We start from the raw sequence: 12,730 nt of genomic DNA, 5'->3' as shown, positions 1-12,730 counted from the left end.
GCCAAAGAGGCAGCGCGGCGAGGGCAGCGGCGGCACCCCCAGCCACTCCGAGTCCAGGTGGTCAAACTGTGGGCCGGGCGGCCAGTCAGCTACCCCCCCCACGCCCCCTGCCCAGCCCGGGCCGGCCACCCACCCCCACCCCAGTCACAGAGGAGTGGGGGCCCCTGGATAGGGCCAGCGCAGGCTGGAGGCGGTCTCCGGAGACAGCGCCCCTCCTGCCATCCCACCTCCCAGCTGGGTGCCCAGAGACCATCATTACAGCGCGGTGATGGGCACCATGGCGCAGAACTGAGGAGGGGGCTCTGAGAGGGAGGTGTAGCTGTGCGTGGCCTTGGCCCTTCCGCCTGAGCTGAGGCCAGCCTGCCCCCTGCTCTCCATCGCACCCCACTCCCAGGAAACTTCCAATTACAGACCTGCCACTCACCCCTTAAAATCCACACTCTGCCGCCCTGTCCACTTCATAGTCTTATAATAAAAGTACTAGTGGCTCACCTTTTGGGAGTTTTCAAAGGGCTGAGCACTGTGCTGATGAGCACTTTATAAGCAACATTTATCCTTCAAACAACCTTACTTACCAAGCAGGAAGAATAATATCCCCACTTGGGAACAGAAGCTCAGAGAGCATAAAGGAGGTGCCACACTGCTGGGCTGGTAACTTGGTGGAGCTGTTCCCCCTCCCTCCAGTCCAACCGTGAGGCCTGTGAGCTTAATTAACCCTGGCACCAAGCTGCCCCTCACACCTCTCACTGGTCAGGCCTCACTGAGCACACCACTCACCTCATTCCTGTTTCTGTCCCCTGCTCATGGTTCCACAGCCAGGACCACTGCCAACCTCCCTTTCACATCCCCAAATTCCACCCAACTGGCAAGGCTCAAACGTACGTGGCTAGTCTCCAGGAAACTGTCAGCCCTCTGGGATCCCACAGTCCCACTCCCAACTTGGACTGCACACTCCACTCTACTGGTCCTTCCTGGGCCTCAGTGTCCTCATCTATATAATGGGAGGACTAGGCAGGATGGTCCCTTTGTCTGGGACACTGTGTTCCAGACTCCAGTCCTGGCCCTCAGGCAAAGCCCTGCCCAGGATCCCTACACTGATCTTGCTCCTCCTTCTCACTGTGCCCAACCCCAGCCCCAGTGCAGGGCGGGAGCCTCCAACATCCACCAACCTGGGGCTACGATCCCCTGAAACTGGGATGCCAAAGAGCTGCCTACAACTGTCTTCAGCCTTCAGGAAAGTGGCTGCGAGTCAGCCTCCCTAGTCTACATCTCACCCTAGACCCAGTGACATTCCCCAAGTAGACACAGGCCCCTCCTGGGCCCCAAGGCTGCTGCCCCTCCCCCCCCCAACCCCAGTGAACCCAGCACCAGCTGGCCCCTCCCAGGACTGGTCAGGCACCTGCAGGAAGTAAGCACTCATGGGATCCTCTTTGTTGTCCTCGTTATAGAAGAGGCCCCCAGCCACGAAGACTTGGTTCTCCTTGGTAGCCAGGCTGACATGGTTCTTGGGTATCTGGGTGGAGAGGGAGGCACAGTAGCACTCGTTGGCAGCTGGGTCGTAGGCCACAGCACCCTCCTCACTGATCATGAAGATGAGGTCCTGCAGGAACATGCCAAAGCGCAAGGTGTCATTGAGGATCCCAGGTAGCACGCATTCGGCCTCCTCATCCTCCTCTGCCTTGGCTTCAGCTGTGCCCTTGTCCGCCTCCTTGGCCCTGGCTGCGTCCTTCCCTTTGTCCTTCTTCTTCTTGCGCAGCTTGGTGATGCGGCCCTCGTGTGCGTCCTTCACCATCTGCACCTTGCGCAGCAACTCGGGCTGGGCACGCACGAGAGGGTGGCGCTCCACGCGGCTCTCCAGGAAGGCGCGTGGCAGCAGGCGGCAGCGCACGCTCTCGAACACGGTGGGCAGCGCGCGCTGGTGCTCTGCCTGTGCCTTGGCGTCACCGCTGCTCGCCCACCGCATCACCGCCTCGAACACCGCCTCCTCCTTCTCCACGTTTAGGCCGTCGCTGGAGATGATGGCGATGAGTTCGTCGGCCGAGAGTCCAAGGAAGTCGGCGTCGCGCGCCACCAGCGAGAAGCGCGCACAGATGAAGTCGCGGGCGGCCACGGCGAGGCGCGCGCAGTCGAGCAGAAGGCCGAGACGGAAGACGGCCAGGCAGTTGGCGAGGCACAGGCGCTTCTGCAGGAAGGACACGCAGATGGTGAAGATGGACGGGATCTGGAAGCGGTGGGCCGCGGCAAACAAATCCTGCACGCTCGCCTCGTCCAGCGCTATCTCCGACGTGTACAGGTAGTGCAGCACCTGGGCCACCACGTCCGGGGACACCTCCTCCAGGCGCAGCTCGTCCGCGCGCTCCGGCTCGGCCAGGAAGCGCGCCCGGAAGTAGGGGCTGCAGGCGGCCAGCACCAGGCGGTGGCACGGGAACTCACGGTCGCCAGCCCGCACCACACAGTCAAGGAACTTGCCGTGGTCCAGCATGTCTTTGAGCCCATCTTGCAGGAGCGTCTGTTGGTACAACCGCTGCTCCTCCGCCTGCTCCAAGCTCAGCGCCATGGTGGCTGGCCCCGGGCGCAGCGACTGTGCCGGGGGCTCCTCTCTGTACCCCCGCTTTCCTGCTGAGGCGTGCTCAGACTGCGCAGCTGTCTTTGTGGGGCTATATATAGAGGTGGCCCCGGCCCTGTAAGCCGAGCCGCCTGACCTCCTGCACATGACGCACAGGGGACAGCTGGACAGAGGCCCTCTCCTGGAGCAGCCTAGACTCAGGCCCGGGGGCTCATGGGATGGGGGTGGAGTGTCTCGGCCTCCCTGAAAGATGAGGGCTTCCCTGTCTTATTTCTAAATGGAGCACAGCAAGGCCTAGAGTCTGGATTCTTTGGTCAGGAGGTGCCCCTGAGGGGAGAGGGTGGCCCGAGCTCTGCCTCTCTCCATCCAGGGAGGGGGAGGCATTGGAGCCCCTCTTCAGGATCTCCCTTCCTTCAAGCCTTCCAGGCGTCTCACCCTGTGCCTCCGCCTTCCTCCCTGGAGTACATCTCACTCCAGCCACCCTGGATACCTTGTGCTTGGGTTTCCTGCTCAGTGAACTTGGGCATGGCATTCACTCTTTGGGGGCCCTATTGCCCCACCTTTGAAATGAGTAGACCTTTTTCTCTTTCTGTGCCAGCTGTGAGGCCCTCCGCAAGAAGGTGCCTTCAGTAAACAAGGTCACCACTTTCCTGTGGGGCCTGGGGCAGGTTAATGTCTCTCTGTTAAGCCTCAGTTTCCCCTGTTACACAATGAGGAGGTGGAGGAGTTAGACCTTAAAGGCCTGCGTTCAGCTCTGCTGAGGTTCAGAAGCACTGAGGTACTGTGTTCCTGGGAATACACTATTAGAGGGTTTTAACGTTCGAAGATGTCAGACGTGATAGCAAACTAATTTCCTAGGATTCTAGGATTCTAGGTGTTTAAACCCCTGGGGTTTTGATATTCTAGGGAAGTGACATTCTGAATTCTAGTGTTCAAAAAGTAACACTCCAAGAGTTTAGTATTCCAGGACTTTAGCTGTCTATGCTCATTGTTCTTGGTTCATACTGGGCTTGGCCTGAGTCTGCCTTGCTTTGGGGCCCCTGCGCCCTGTCTACAGTCTAAGGAGTCAGGACCGAGGCCCAGAACAGCCAGTCTTGATGCCCACCCTGCTCTGGACTCCTGACCACTCCCCCTCACCCCTCCATTCACATCAGCCTCAGCCACCAAGATTAACTTGTCCCCAAAATGCCGGAGGCTACAGCTGTGTGTTAAATTTAGCCCCGGGACACTGGTATGAACTGTTATGGGGCACTCCCCCACCATTCCTCTGAGTCATTTGTTTATAACCTCAGGCGTGCAGGGGTGGGTTGCGATAGGAGAGAAGTCCTCAGGCTGGGCCAGGACTGAATCACCTCCCCTTTTGTGATCTCAATGATGTCACTGCTTCCTGAGTAGTGCATCTGACCATCACTGGCTCACCCCACCAGCAAGTCCCAGAGGTGGTCCTGTCCATCTTGCGGAAAGGGAAAGGACTCATTCAGGAAGGGCAGGTGGTGGGCTTCCAGCCCAGCCCTGGACTGCAGGGGGTTTCTGGCAAGTACCATTGGTGAGGAGACCAGGTGCTGAGGCTCAGCAACTTGGCCAAGTTACACAGCTGGCAAGTGGCTGAGCCAGGACTCAAAGCAGATCTGCCCACCTCTGAAGACTGTGGGAATCCCTCCCTACGTTGCTGCTTCCCAGGAATTAACAAAAATGTCCATTCGTCGTAGTCTCATTTTCCAAAGATCAGGACACAAGGTACTGACTGAACGATTAACATATATTTATCAAATGACTTAATGAGATATTTTTAGGTGGTGATGGATCCCATGGGGCTCACTCCCCACCAGGCATTCCACTAGAATATTTATATGTGGCTCATTCATTCATTTAGAACCTACTGCGCACTGTCCTAAATGCTGAGGATTCAGCAGTGAACAAACCAGGCAGGAATTCCTGTCTTTATGGAGCTGACATGGGAGGGCGGGGGAGTGGGGGGGGGTTAGTGAGGAGGGGAGAAGACAGCAACAAATAAACAGTGATACAGGTGTCAGATGATAATAATGCTGTGGTGACAAGGGAGGTGGGGAAGGGGACATGGGAAGTGACAGGCAGAGGTCAGTTATAACACTTTTAAATGGAGTAGTCAGGATGGATTCTCTGAGAGGCTTACATTTGAACAGGTCAAATCATGGAGGCTTCCAGGCACAGAGGGACAGCTTGAGCAAAGGCCTTGAGGCAGGAGAGTGCCTGGTGTGTTCCAAGAACTGCAGGGAAGCCAGTGTGGCTGCAGCAGGGAACCAGGAGGTGGGTAGAAGCAGGTGAGGGGAGAAGTTAAGGTGGGGGGATCATGTAGGGCCATGGAGACCACTATAAGGATGTTGTTTTTTCCCTGAATGAAATGCCGAGTCACTGTTTATTTTTCATTATTATTATGAAAAATGAAAATATATACAAAAGTAGAGAGAATAATACTTTGACCTGTCATGTAGCTGTCACCACGCATCAGTAACCATCAAGTCATCAAGTCCTGGCTAGTCCTGTTTCATCTCTACCCCCACCCACTCTATTAACTAACTGTCCAGAGCGATGGCCAAGGACTGGATGTGGGCGTAGGAGAAAGGGGGACTCCAAGGCTTTTAGTTGAATCACAGGGACAATATCATCTCGTTCAGCCCTTTAATTTTTACTAATTTAATCTTCACATCAAAATTATGAGATAAGTGTTATGTTTCCCATTTTACAGAAACTGAAATTTAGATAGGGAGTGGTCTAATCGTATTTTTTAAACAGCTTTATTAAGGTATAAATGACATACGATAAACATATAAACATACGTTGAGATAAACATCTTTAAAGTGTACAATTTGATAAGTTTTGACATACGTGTATACACCCGGAAGACCACCACCACCACCACCACCAAGATCGGGAGCATATCATCACCCACAAAAGTCTCCTCATGCCCTTTTTTGATACCTCCCACGTCTCTCCCCACACACCCCCAGCCCAATCTGTTTTCTGTCACTGTAATTCATTTGCATTTTCTAACTTCTTTCACTCAGTGTAATTACTTTAAGCTTCATTCAGATTGTCTACTCATGTTTTTAAAGTAGCTTCTGCCTTCATTAGGGATCTTAGCACACCACAGGGGCATTTAAGGGAAATACTAAGTGAAGGTTTAGAGAAAACTTACACCCATTTGCCAGGGTTAGAGAATGCCTTGTGGATGTGCCAAGAAACCCAAAGTCTACGACCCTCACTGCAGGAGCAGGCCCCGCTCTGGTAGAGAAGCCACCCTCCAGCACAGACGTCGGGTCTGGGCTGTGTCTCAGCTGCTGAGTGTTTGCTTGAGGAGCCATGCTGTATGTCCATGTGTGGCAGACACTGACACACTTGGTGGCCTCCCACATCTCCTAAATAGACTTCCTATGTTCCAGACATTTCTCACATCAGTAGCGCTTCTTCCCTGAGGTAAAACCAGAACCTATTTTCACAGCATCCCTGGGAACACAAACATGGGACTGAGTTCCACTCCTCACATGCACCCATCCCAAACTGCAGTACAGGAGAGGCAGCGGGAGCTCGCTGTGTTGATGTTTGGGTGAAGGTGGCTGAGGGACAGCAGTGCTAGAACTTCTGCAGTCCACTCTTCACTGTCCATTGTACAAGCTTCAGGATCTGTCCCCACTGTCTGTGGACTGGCCATTGCCTGGCCTGTGATCTTAGCTCTTGGGCTTTGCTGAAGATTCTGTAATCTCTCTAAGACCAAGCCAGCCAGTAAGAATTCTGTGGTCCACTGCTAAGATGGATGTGTGATAAAGAAATTCATTTCAGGAGTATTCCAAGCAAGAGGACCTTGAAGGTGAGCTTGAGCAGCTCAGAGCATTGCTGATGGTCCGCTTGCTTCTTGACTGAGCTCTGCACTAAAGGTGGCCTGTGGTGCAAGAAATCAAGATGATAGAAATGCTTTTATGTGACATAGAGCAAGACTCTAGAGTCAGCCAGGAATGTTGGAGTGGATATATTATTTGTGTCTACATCCCCACCTATGTTTGCTGAGAGGGCTTAGAGGACACTTTTGCCCTTCATTGAGGAATGTGATGGTGAGGAATACTGGCAACTTTGACATGTACTGCAGTGGCCAAGGATGTGGGTGGGAGCCTTTGCCCTTGAAATTACTTCTCTGATTTCAGGGGGAATAATAGGATCTTAGGGGTGGCAGAGGCCAAGCAACGGTTCATAAGTGCCAGAGGCAGTATGGGCATGGTTACTGGAATAGGCAGCGAGCTGGAGTGGGTGGTAATCAGATGGTCTGACCTATAGGGATTCTTGGGGGATGGCAATGGATCGATGGTTTCCTAGGAAATGAAATAGATGGGCATCCTGTTAAAGTCCTACTGATGTGCATTTGGAAGCTGGATTCGCCTTCCCTGCCTGCCACATTTCTGCTAACCTTTCTATCCATGGACTTAATGCTTTACTCATTTCATGGAACCAAACTTAACACTGCTTCTGATCCAAGGCAAGCCTTCCAGTTAACAATGGCAGTTTAAATATAGACATTTATTTTTCTTCCTCCTGAAACCTCACTACAATTAAAGTAGAGGGTCCCTCGTTATTGACTTTTTTTCCTCCCAATTTCAATTTCCTGTTTGAAGGTCACAGCTGGTCTGCCAGCTTTCTGGGAGCTGACTAGGCGCAGGGGCTTTCCATTTAGGATATGGAGCTGCTCTTAATCTCTCGGTTTTCACATTGCACCACCACCTTCAGCTCTGCTGGGGGGTCCCTCGATCAAGAACGCTCCGGTTTATCTTCTTTAGAAACTAAATTGTTGGCCAACAACAAGGGATCTCAAAGAAATATCCTGGCCAGATCACCCCACAGTGAAGCCCTCCCATTAACAAGTCTTTCCACACTTGCTGAGTTTCCAGTGGGATCTTTTGTGCTCCACATTTTTAAAAGATGACTTCTGGCCCTGACAAGATGGTGTAAATTCATTTCTTCCTGCTGCTTCCTGTTAAGTACAACTATAAACATGGAAATAATACAAGAAGCAATCAATGAATAACTCTGAAAGGTGGCAAGAGAATGACAAATTGGTTTGGGACCCTAAGAATGAAGTGACAACTCAGTGGCAGGGTGTCTTATGTACCCCCACCTAAGAGAAGAAGATGACCTATCGCTGGTGTTTCCTGGCCCCCAACCTAGCAACAGGACACAGTCCAGGTAGGCTCATTCCTCTCACAAATTGAACAGGAGTCCCTAGGACAACTGCAGGAGAGCCCAGCACCACCAGTAGGGGCATTAATCAGGAGCCCTGCCAACAATAAGTAGCCAGAGGAAGTGCTCTCCTTTCACACTGGACCTGAAACCTGCCTCTCCCAACAAAAGACACTGGGTAGCCTGGCCTGGGGAAACCCCTTCTGTCCTCTCAGGCAGCACCAGCAGGAATCAGTAGGAGCCTCAGAAGCACCAGATAAAAACCAAGCTAATGAAAACCACATTACAAAGGCTCTGAAAATTAAATTTCCATTGGAACCTCAGCCCACAAAAGTAGACCAGGACCTGCATGCTAAACTTAAAAGAGGTAACTGCCTTTTACAACAAAAGAACTAAATAGGACCCAGAGTATCCTAACATGATAGCCAAAGTGTCCAGGATACTTATAAAAAATCACCCATCATACCAAGAACTAGGAATATCACCGCTTGAATGTGGAAAGAATCAACTGACATCAACACTGAGATGAATTAGATGTTAGATTTATTTGCCAAAGATTTTAAAGCAGTCATCATAAAAATGCCTCAACAATCAAGTGCACATTCTGTTGAAACAAATAAGAAAATATAAAAGTCTCAACAAAGAAATAGAAGTTATACAGAAGAACCAAATGGAAATTATAGAACTGAAAAATACAATAACATGGCCGGCCTGGTGGCGCACTGCGCTAGTGCGCCGCTTGGGAAGCGCGGCAGTGCTCCCGCCGAGGGTTCGGATCCCACATACAGACCGGTTCCCGCTCACTGGCTGAGCGAGGCGCGGGGGCAACACCGAGGGTTGCGATCCCGTTGCCGGTCCCGGTCCGGTACAGGGGCGACACTGAGGGTTGCGATCCGTTGCCGGACACGGAAAAAGACAAAAAAAAAGAAAAAAAGAAAAAAACAATAACATAAACAAAAACTTGCTAAACGGCCTCAGTAAGGGAAGGGAGAGGAGATGACAGAGGATAAAATCAGTGCACTTTAGGACAGATCAACAGAATTTACCCAATCTGAACGACAGAGAGATAGGATAGTGGGGGGAAAAACAGACAGATAGACAGTCCCCAAATCCCGTGGAATAATAGCAAAAAATCAACATTTGTATCAATATAGCCACAGAAGGAAAGGAGAAAGAGAATAGGGCTGAAAGAATAATTGAAGTAATAATGCCTGAAAACTTAACAAAATTTGGTTAAGACACAAACCAGCAGATTCAAGAAACTGAGAAAACCCAAAAAGAATAAACCCAAAGAAATCCATACCAAGACACATCATCATCAAATTTTTGAAGACTAAAGACAGGAAAAAAATCTTGAAAGCAGCCAGAGAGAAACAATATATCACCTACATGATAACGCCAATTCAAATGACTGTGGATTTCTCATCAGAGACTATGGAGGCAAGAAGGAAATGACACAACATTTTTCAAGTGCTGAAAGAACCATCCACACTGAATTCTATATCCAGTGAAACTATCTCTCAGGAACATAGAGGAGATAATCCCAGGGAATCCACAAAAACAAAACAAAATGAAACAAAACTCCAGGAACTAATAAATGAGTTCAGTAAAGAGGATATAAGATCGACCCATGAACATCAATTGCATTTCTATTTACTGACAATGAATAAGTAGAAAGTGAAACTTAAAACTTAATATTATTTACAATTACTTCAAAGAAAATGAAATATTTAGGCATACACTCAACAAAACTCATACAGGATCTATATGCTGAAAATTACAAAATGCTGAATAAAGAAATCATTGAAGACCTAAATAAATGGAGAGACATACTGTGTTCATGGATTGAGACTCAACATTGTAAAGATGTCAGTTCAATGCCTATCAAAATCTTAGAAAAGTTTTTAAAGATGTAAACAAGCTTATTCTAAAATTTCTGTGGAAAGATATAGGCCCTAGAATAGGTAAAGCAATCTTGACAAAGAAGAATAAAGTGGGAGGAATCCCTCTACCTGATATTAAGTGTTCCTTTATAGCTACAGTAGTCAAGATTGTGCAGTATTGGCAGAGGGATGGCAGACACATAGATCAATAAAACATAACAGAGGACCCAGAATTATGTTCAAATATGTTCAGCTGATTTTTGACAAAGGTACAAAAGCAATCTGATGGAGAAAGGATAGATTTTTCAAAAAATGGTGCCAGAGCAATTAGACATCCATAGCCCCCCCACCCCCCAAAAAAAGAATCTTAATGTAAATCTCACACCTCATACAAAAATGACCTCAAAATGGATTATGGACTTAAGATGTAGATATCTAAAACAATCTTGAAAAAGAAGAACAAAGTTGGAGATCTCACCCTTCTTGATTTCAAAGCCTATTACAAAACTAAAATAGTCAAAACAGTGTGGTACTGGCATAAAGACAGATATATAGATTGTAGTCGTTTATCTTAGGTATCAGTTTGACTGGGCTAAAGTTTGTCCAGATATCTGTTAAACATTATTTCTGATGTATCTGTGAGGGTGTTATTTGAATCACTGGACTGAGTAAAGAAAATCTGCCTTCACCAATGTGGATGGGAATTATCCAATCCCTTGAGGGCCCAAATAGAACAGAAGGCCGAGAAAAGGTAAATTCATTCTCTCTCTCTCTCTCTCTCTCCCCTCTCTCCCCTCTCTCCTTCTCTCTTTCTTTTTAAGATGTGACATTCATCTTCTCCTACCAGTGGAGTTTAGAACTCCTGGTTCTCGGGCTTTTGGATTATGGAACTCCCCCCTTCTCTGCACCCCCAGTTCTCAGGCCTTCAGACTCAGACTGGGACTTACAACATCAGCACCCCTATGGTTCTCAGGCCTATGGATTTGAACTGAGTTATACCACTGGCTTTCCTGGTTCTCCAGCTTACGGATGGCATATCATGGGACTTCTTAGCCTCTATAATTGTGTGAGTCAATTCTCAAAATAAATCTCCTCTTATCTATTTATCTATCTCCTATTGTTTCTGTCTCTCTAGAGAACTCTGACTGATACATAGACCAGTGTAATAGAATAAAGATCTCAGAAACAAACCCTCACATGTATGTCAAGAAAAGACCAATGAGGAAAGGACAGTCTTTGCAACAAATGGTGTTGGAAAAATTTTGATATACACGTGTAAAAGAATGAAGTTGGACCCTTACTTTACACCCTATTTAAAAATTAACTTAAAATATAAAATGTAAGAGGTAAAACTATAAAGCTTTTAGGAAAAAACATAGGAGGAGGACTTCATGACACTGGATTTGATGATTTCTTGGATATGCCACCAAAAAAGAAAAAAATACATCAATTAGACTACATCAAAATTAAAAACTTCTGGGCCGGCCCGTGGCTCACTCGGGAGAGTGCGGTGCTGATAACACCAAGGCCCCGGGTTCGGATCCCACATACAGATGGCCGGTTCGCTCACTGGCTGAGCGTGGTGCTGACAACACCAAGTCAAGGGTTAAGATCCCCTTACCGGTCATCTTTTAAAAAAAAAAAAAAAAATTAAAAACTTCTGGGCATCAAAAGACACAATCAACAGAGTGAATAGGCAACCCACAGAATGGAATATTTGCAAGTCATATATCTGATAAAGGTTTAATATCCAGAATATATAAAGAACTCCCCAAACTCCACAACAACAACAAAACAAACAACACAATGAAAGTAGGCAAAGGACTTGAATAGACATTTTTCCAAAGAAAATGTAGAAATAGCCAATGAGCATATGAAAAGATGCTCAATATCAATAATCATCAGGTGAAAAAAAAAGAAACAGAAAATAACAAGTGTTAACGAGGATGTGGAGATATTGAAGCTTTGTGCACTGTTGGTGGGAATGTAAAATGTACCATGGGAACAGTACAGCAGTTCCTCAAAAAATTAAAAATAGAATTTCCATATGACCCAGAAATTCCACTTTTGGGTGTTTTCCCAAAAGAACTGAAAGCAGTGTTCAAAGAGACATTTGTACACTTGTGTTCATAGCAGCATTATTCACAATGGCCAAAGGATGGAAGCAACCCAGTGTTCACCAGTGGATAAATAAATAAACAAAATGTGGTATATACATATAATGGAATATTATTCATTCTTAAAAAGGAAAGAAATTCTACAACATGGATGAACCTTGAATACATGATGCTAAGTGAAATAAGCCAGTCACGGAAAAGACAAATACTATATTGCTCCATTTATATGAAGTACCTAGGATAGTTAAATTCATAGAGACAGAAAGTAGCGTGGTGGTTGCTTAGGGCTGGGGAAAAAGAGGAAATGGGGAGTTATTGTTCAGTAGGTACAGAGTTTCAGTTTGGGAAGATGAAGAGTGTTCTGTGTTTGGATGGTGGTGATGGTTGCACATCAGTGTGAATTTACTTAATGTCCCTGAACCATACACTGAAAAATGGTTAAGATGAGGCTGGCTGGTTAACTCAGTTGGTTAGAGCCTGGTTCTGATAACACCAAGGTCAATGGGTCGATCCCTGTACTGGCCAGCTGCCAAAAACAAAACAAACAACAACAACAAAAAAAATGGTTAAGATGGTAAATTTAATTTTATATGAATTTTACCACAATTTTTGAAAAAAGAACACACAAGTCTTGGCAGTCCCAGGACTGGACTTGACTTGTAGAGAATAAAGTAAATGAGCATATTTTTTAAAAATTTAAAACATAAAACTATAAAACTTCTAGAAAAAACCATGAGAATATCTTCAGCATTTAGGGGCAGGGAAGGAGTTCTTAGACTCAAACCAAAACATGATACTTAAAAGGAAAATTTGAAAATCTAGACCTCTAGGGCCAGCCCGGTGGCGCACTGGATAAGTGCGCCGCTTGGGAAGCGCGGTGGCGCTCCCGCCCGAGGGTTCGGATCCCACATACAGACCGGTTCCCGCTCACTGGCTGAGCGAGGCGCGGGAGCAACGCCGAG

At 47.7% G+C, this 12,730-nt stretch overlaps 1 protein-coding gene across 1 annotated transcript in view; it reads right to left on the bottom strand.

Annotated features, from left to right (window-relative positions):
• KLHL40 (kelch-like family member 40) overlaps positions 1–2,557 on the bottom strand; it is a 7,457-nt gene extending 4,900 nt beyond the window's left edge. Inside the window, 2 exon segments of the mRNA XM_008569838.1 lie at positions 3–66; positions 1,400–2,557. Coding sequence (XP_008568060.1) covers positions 3–66; positions 1,400–2,557 — 1,222 coding nt within the window.
• Between the last annotated feature and the right edge of the window lie 10,173 nt (positions 2,558–12,730).

Source organism: Galeopterus variegatus, unplaced genomic scaffold, assembly GCF_000696425.1.
Source record: "Galeopterus variegatus unplaced genomic scaffold, G_variegatus-3.0.2 Scaffold536, whole genome shotgun sequence".
NCBI classification, from domain to species: Eukaryota; Metazoa; Chordata; class Mammalia; order Dermoptera; family Cynocephalidae; genus Galeopterus; species Galeopterus variegatus.
The sequence above is the reverse complement of the archived record's forward strand: the minus strand, read 5'-3'. Positions and strand labels throughout refer to the sequence as shown.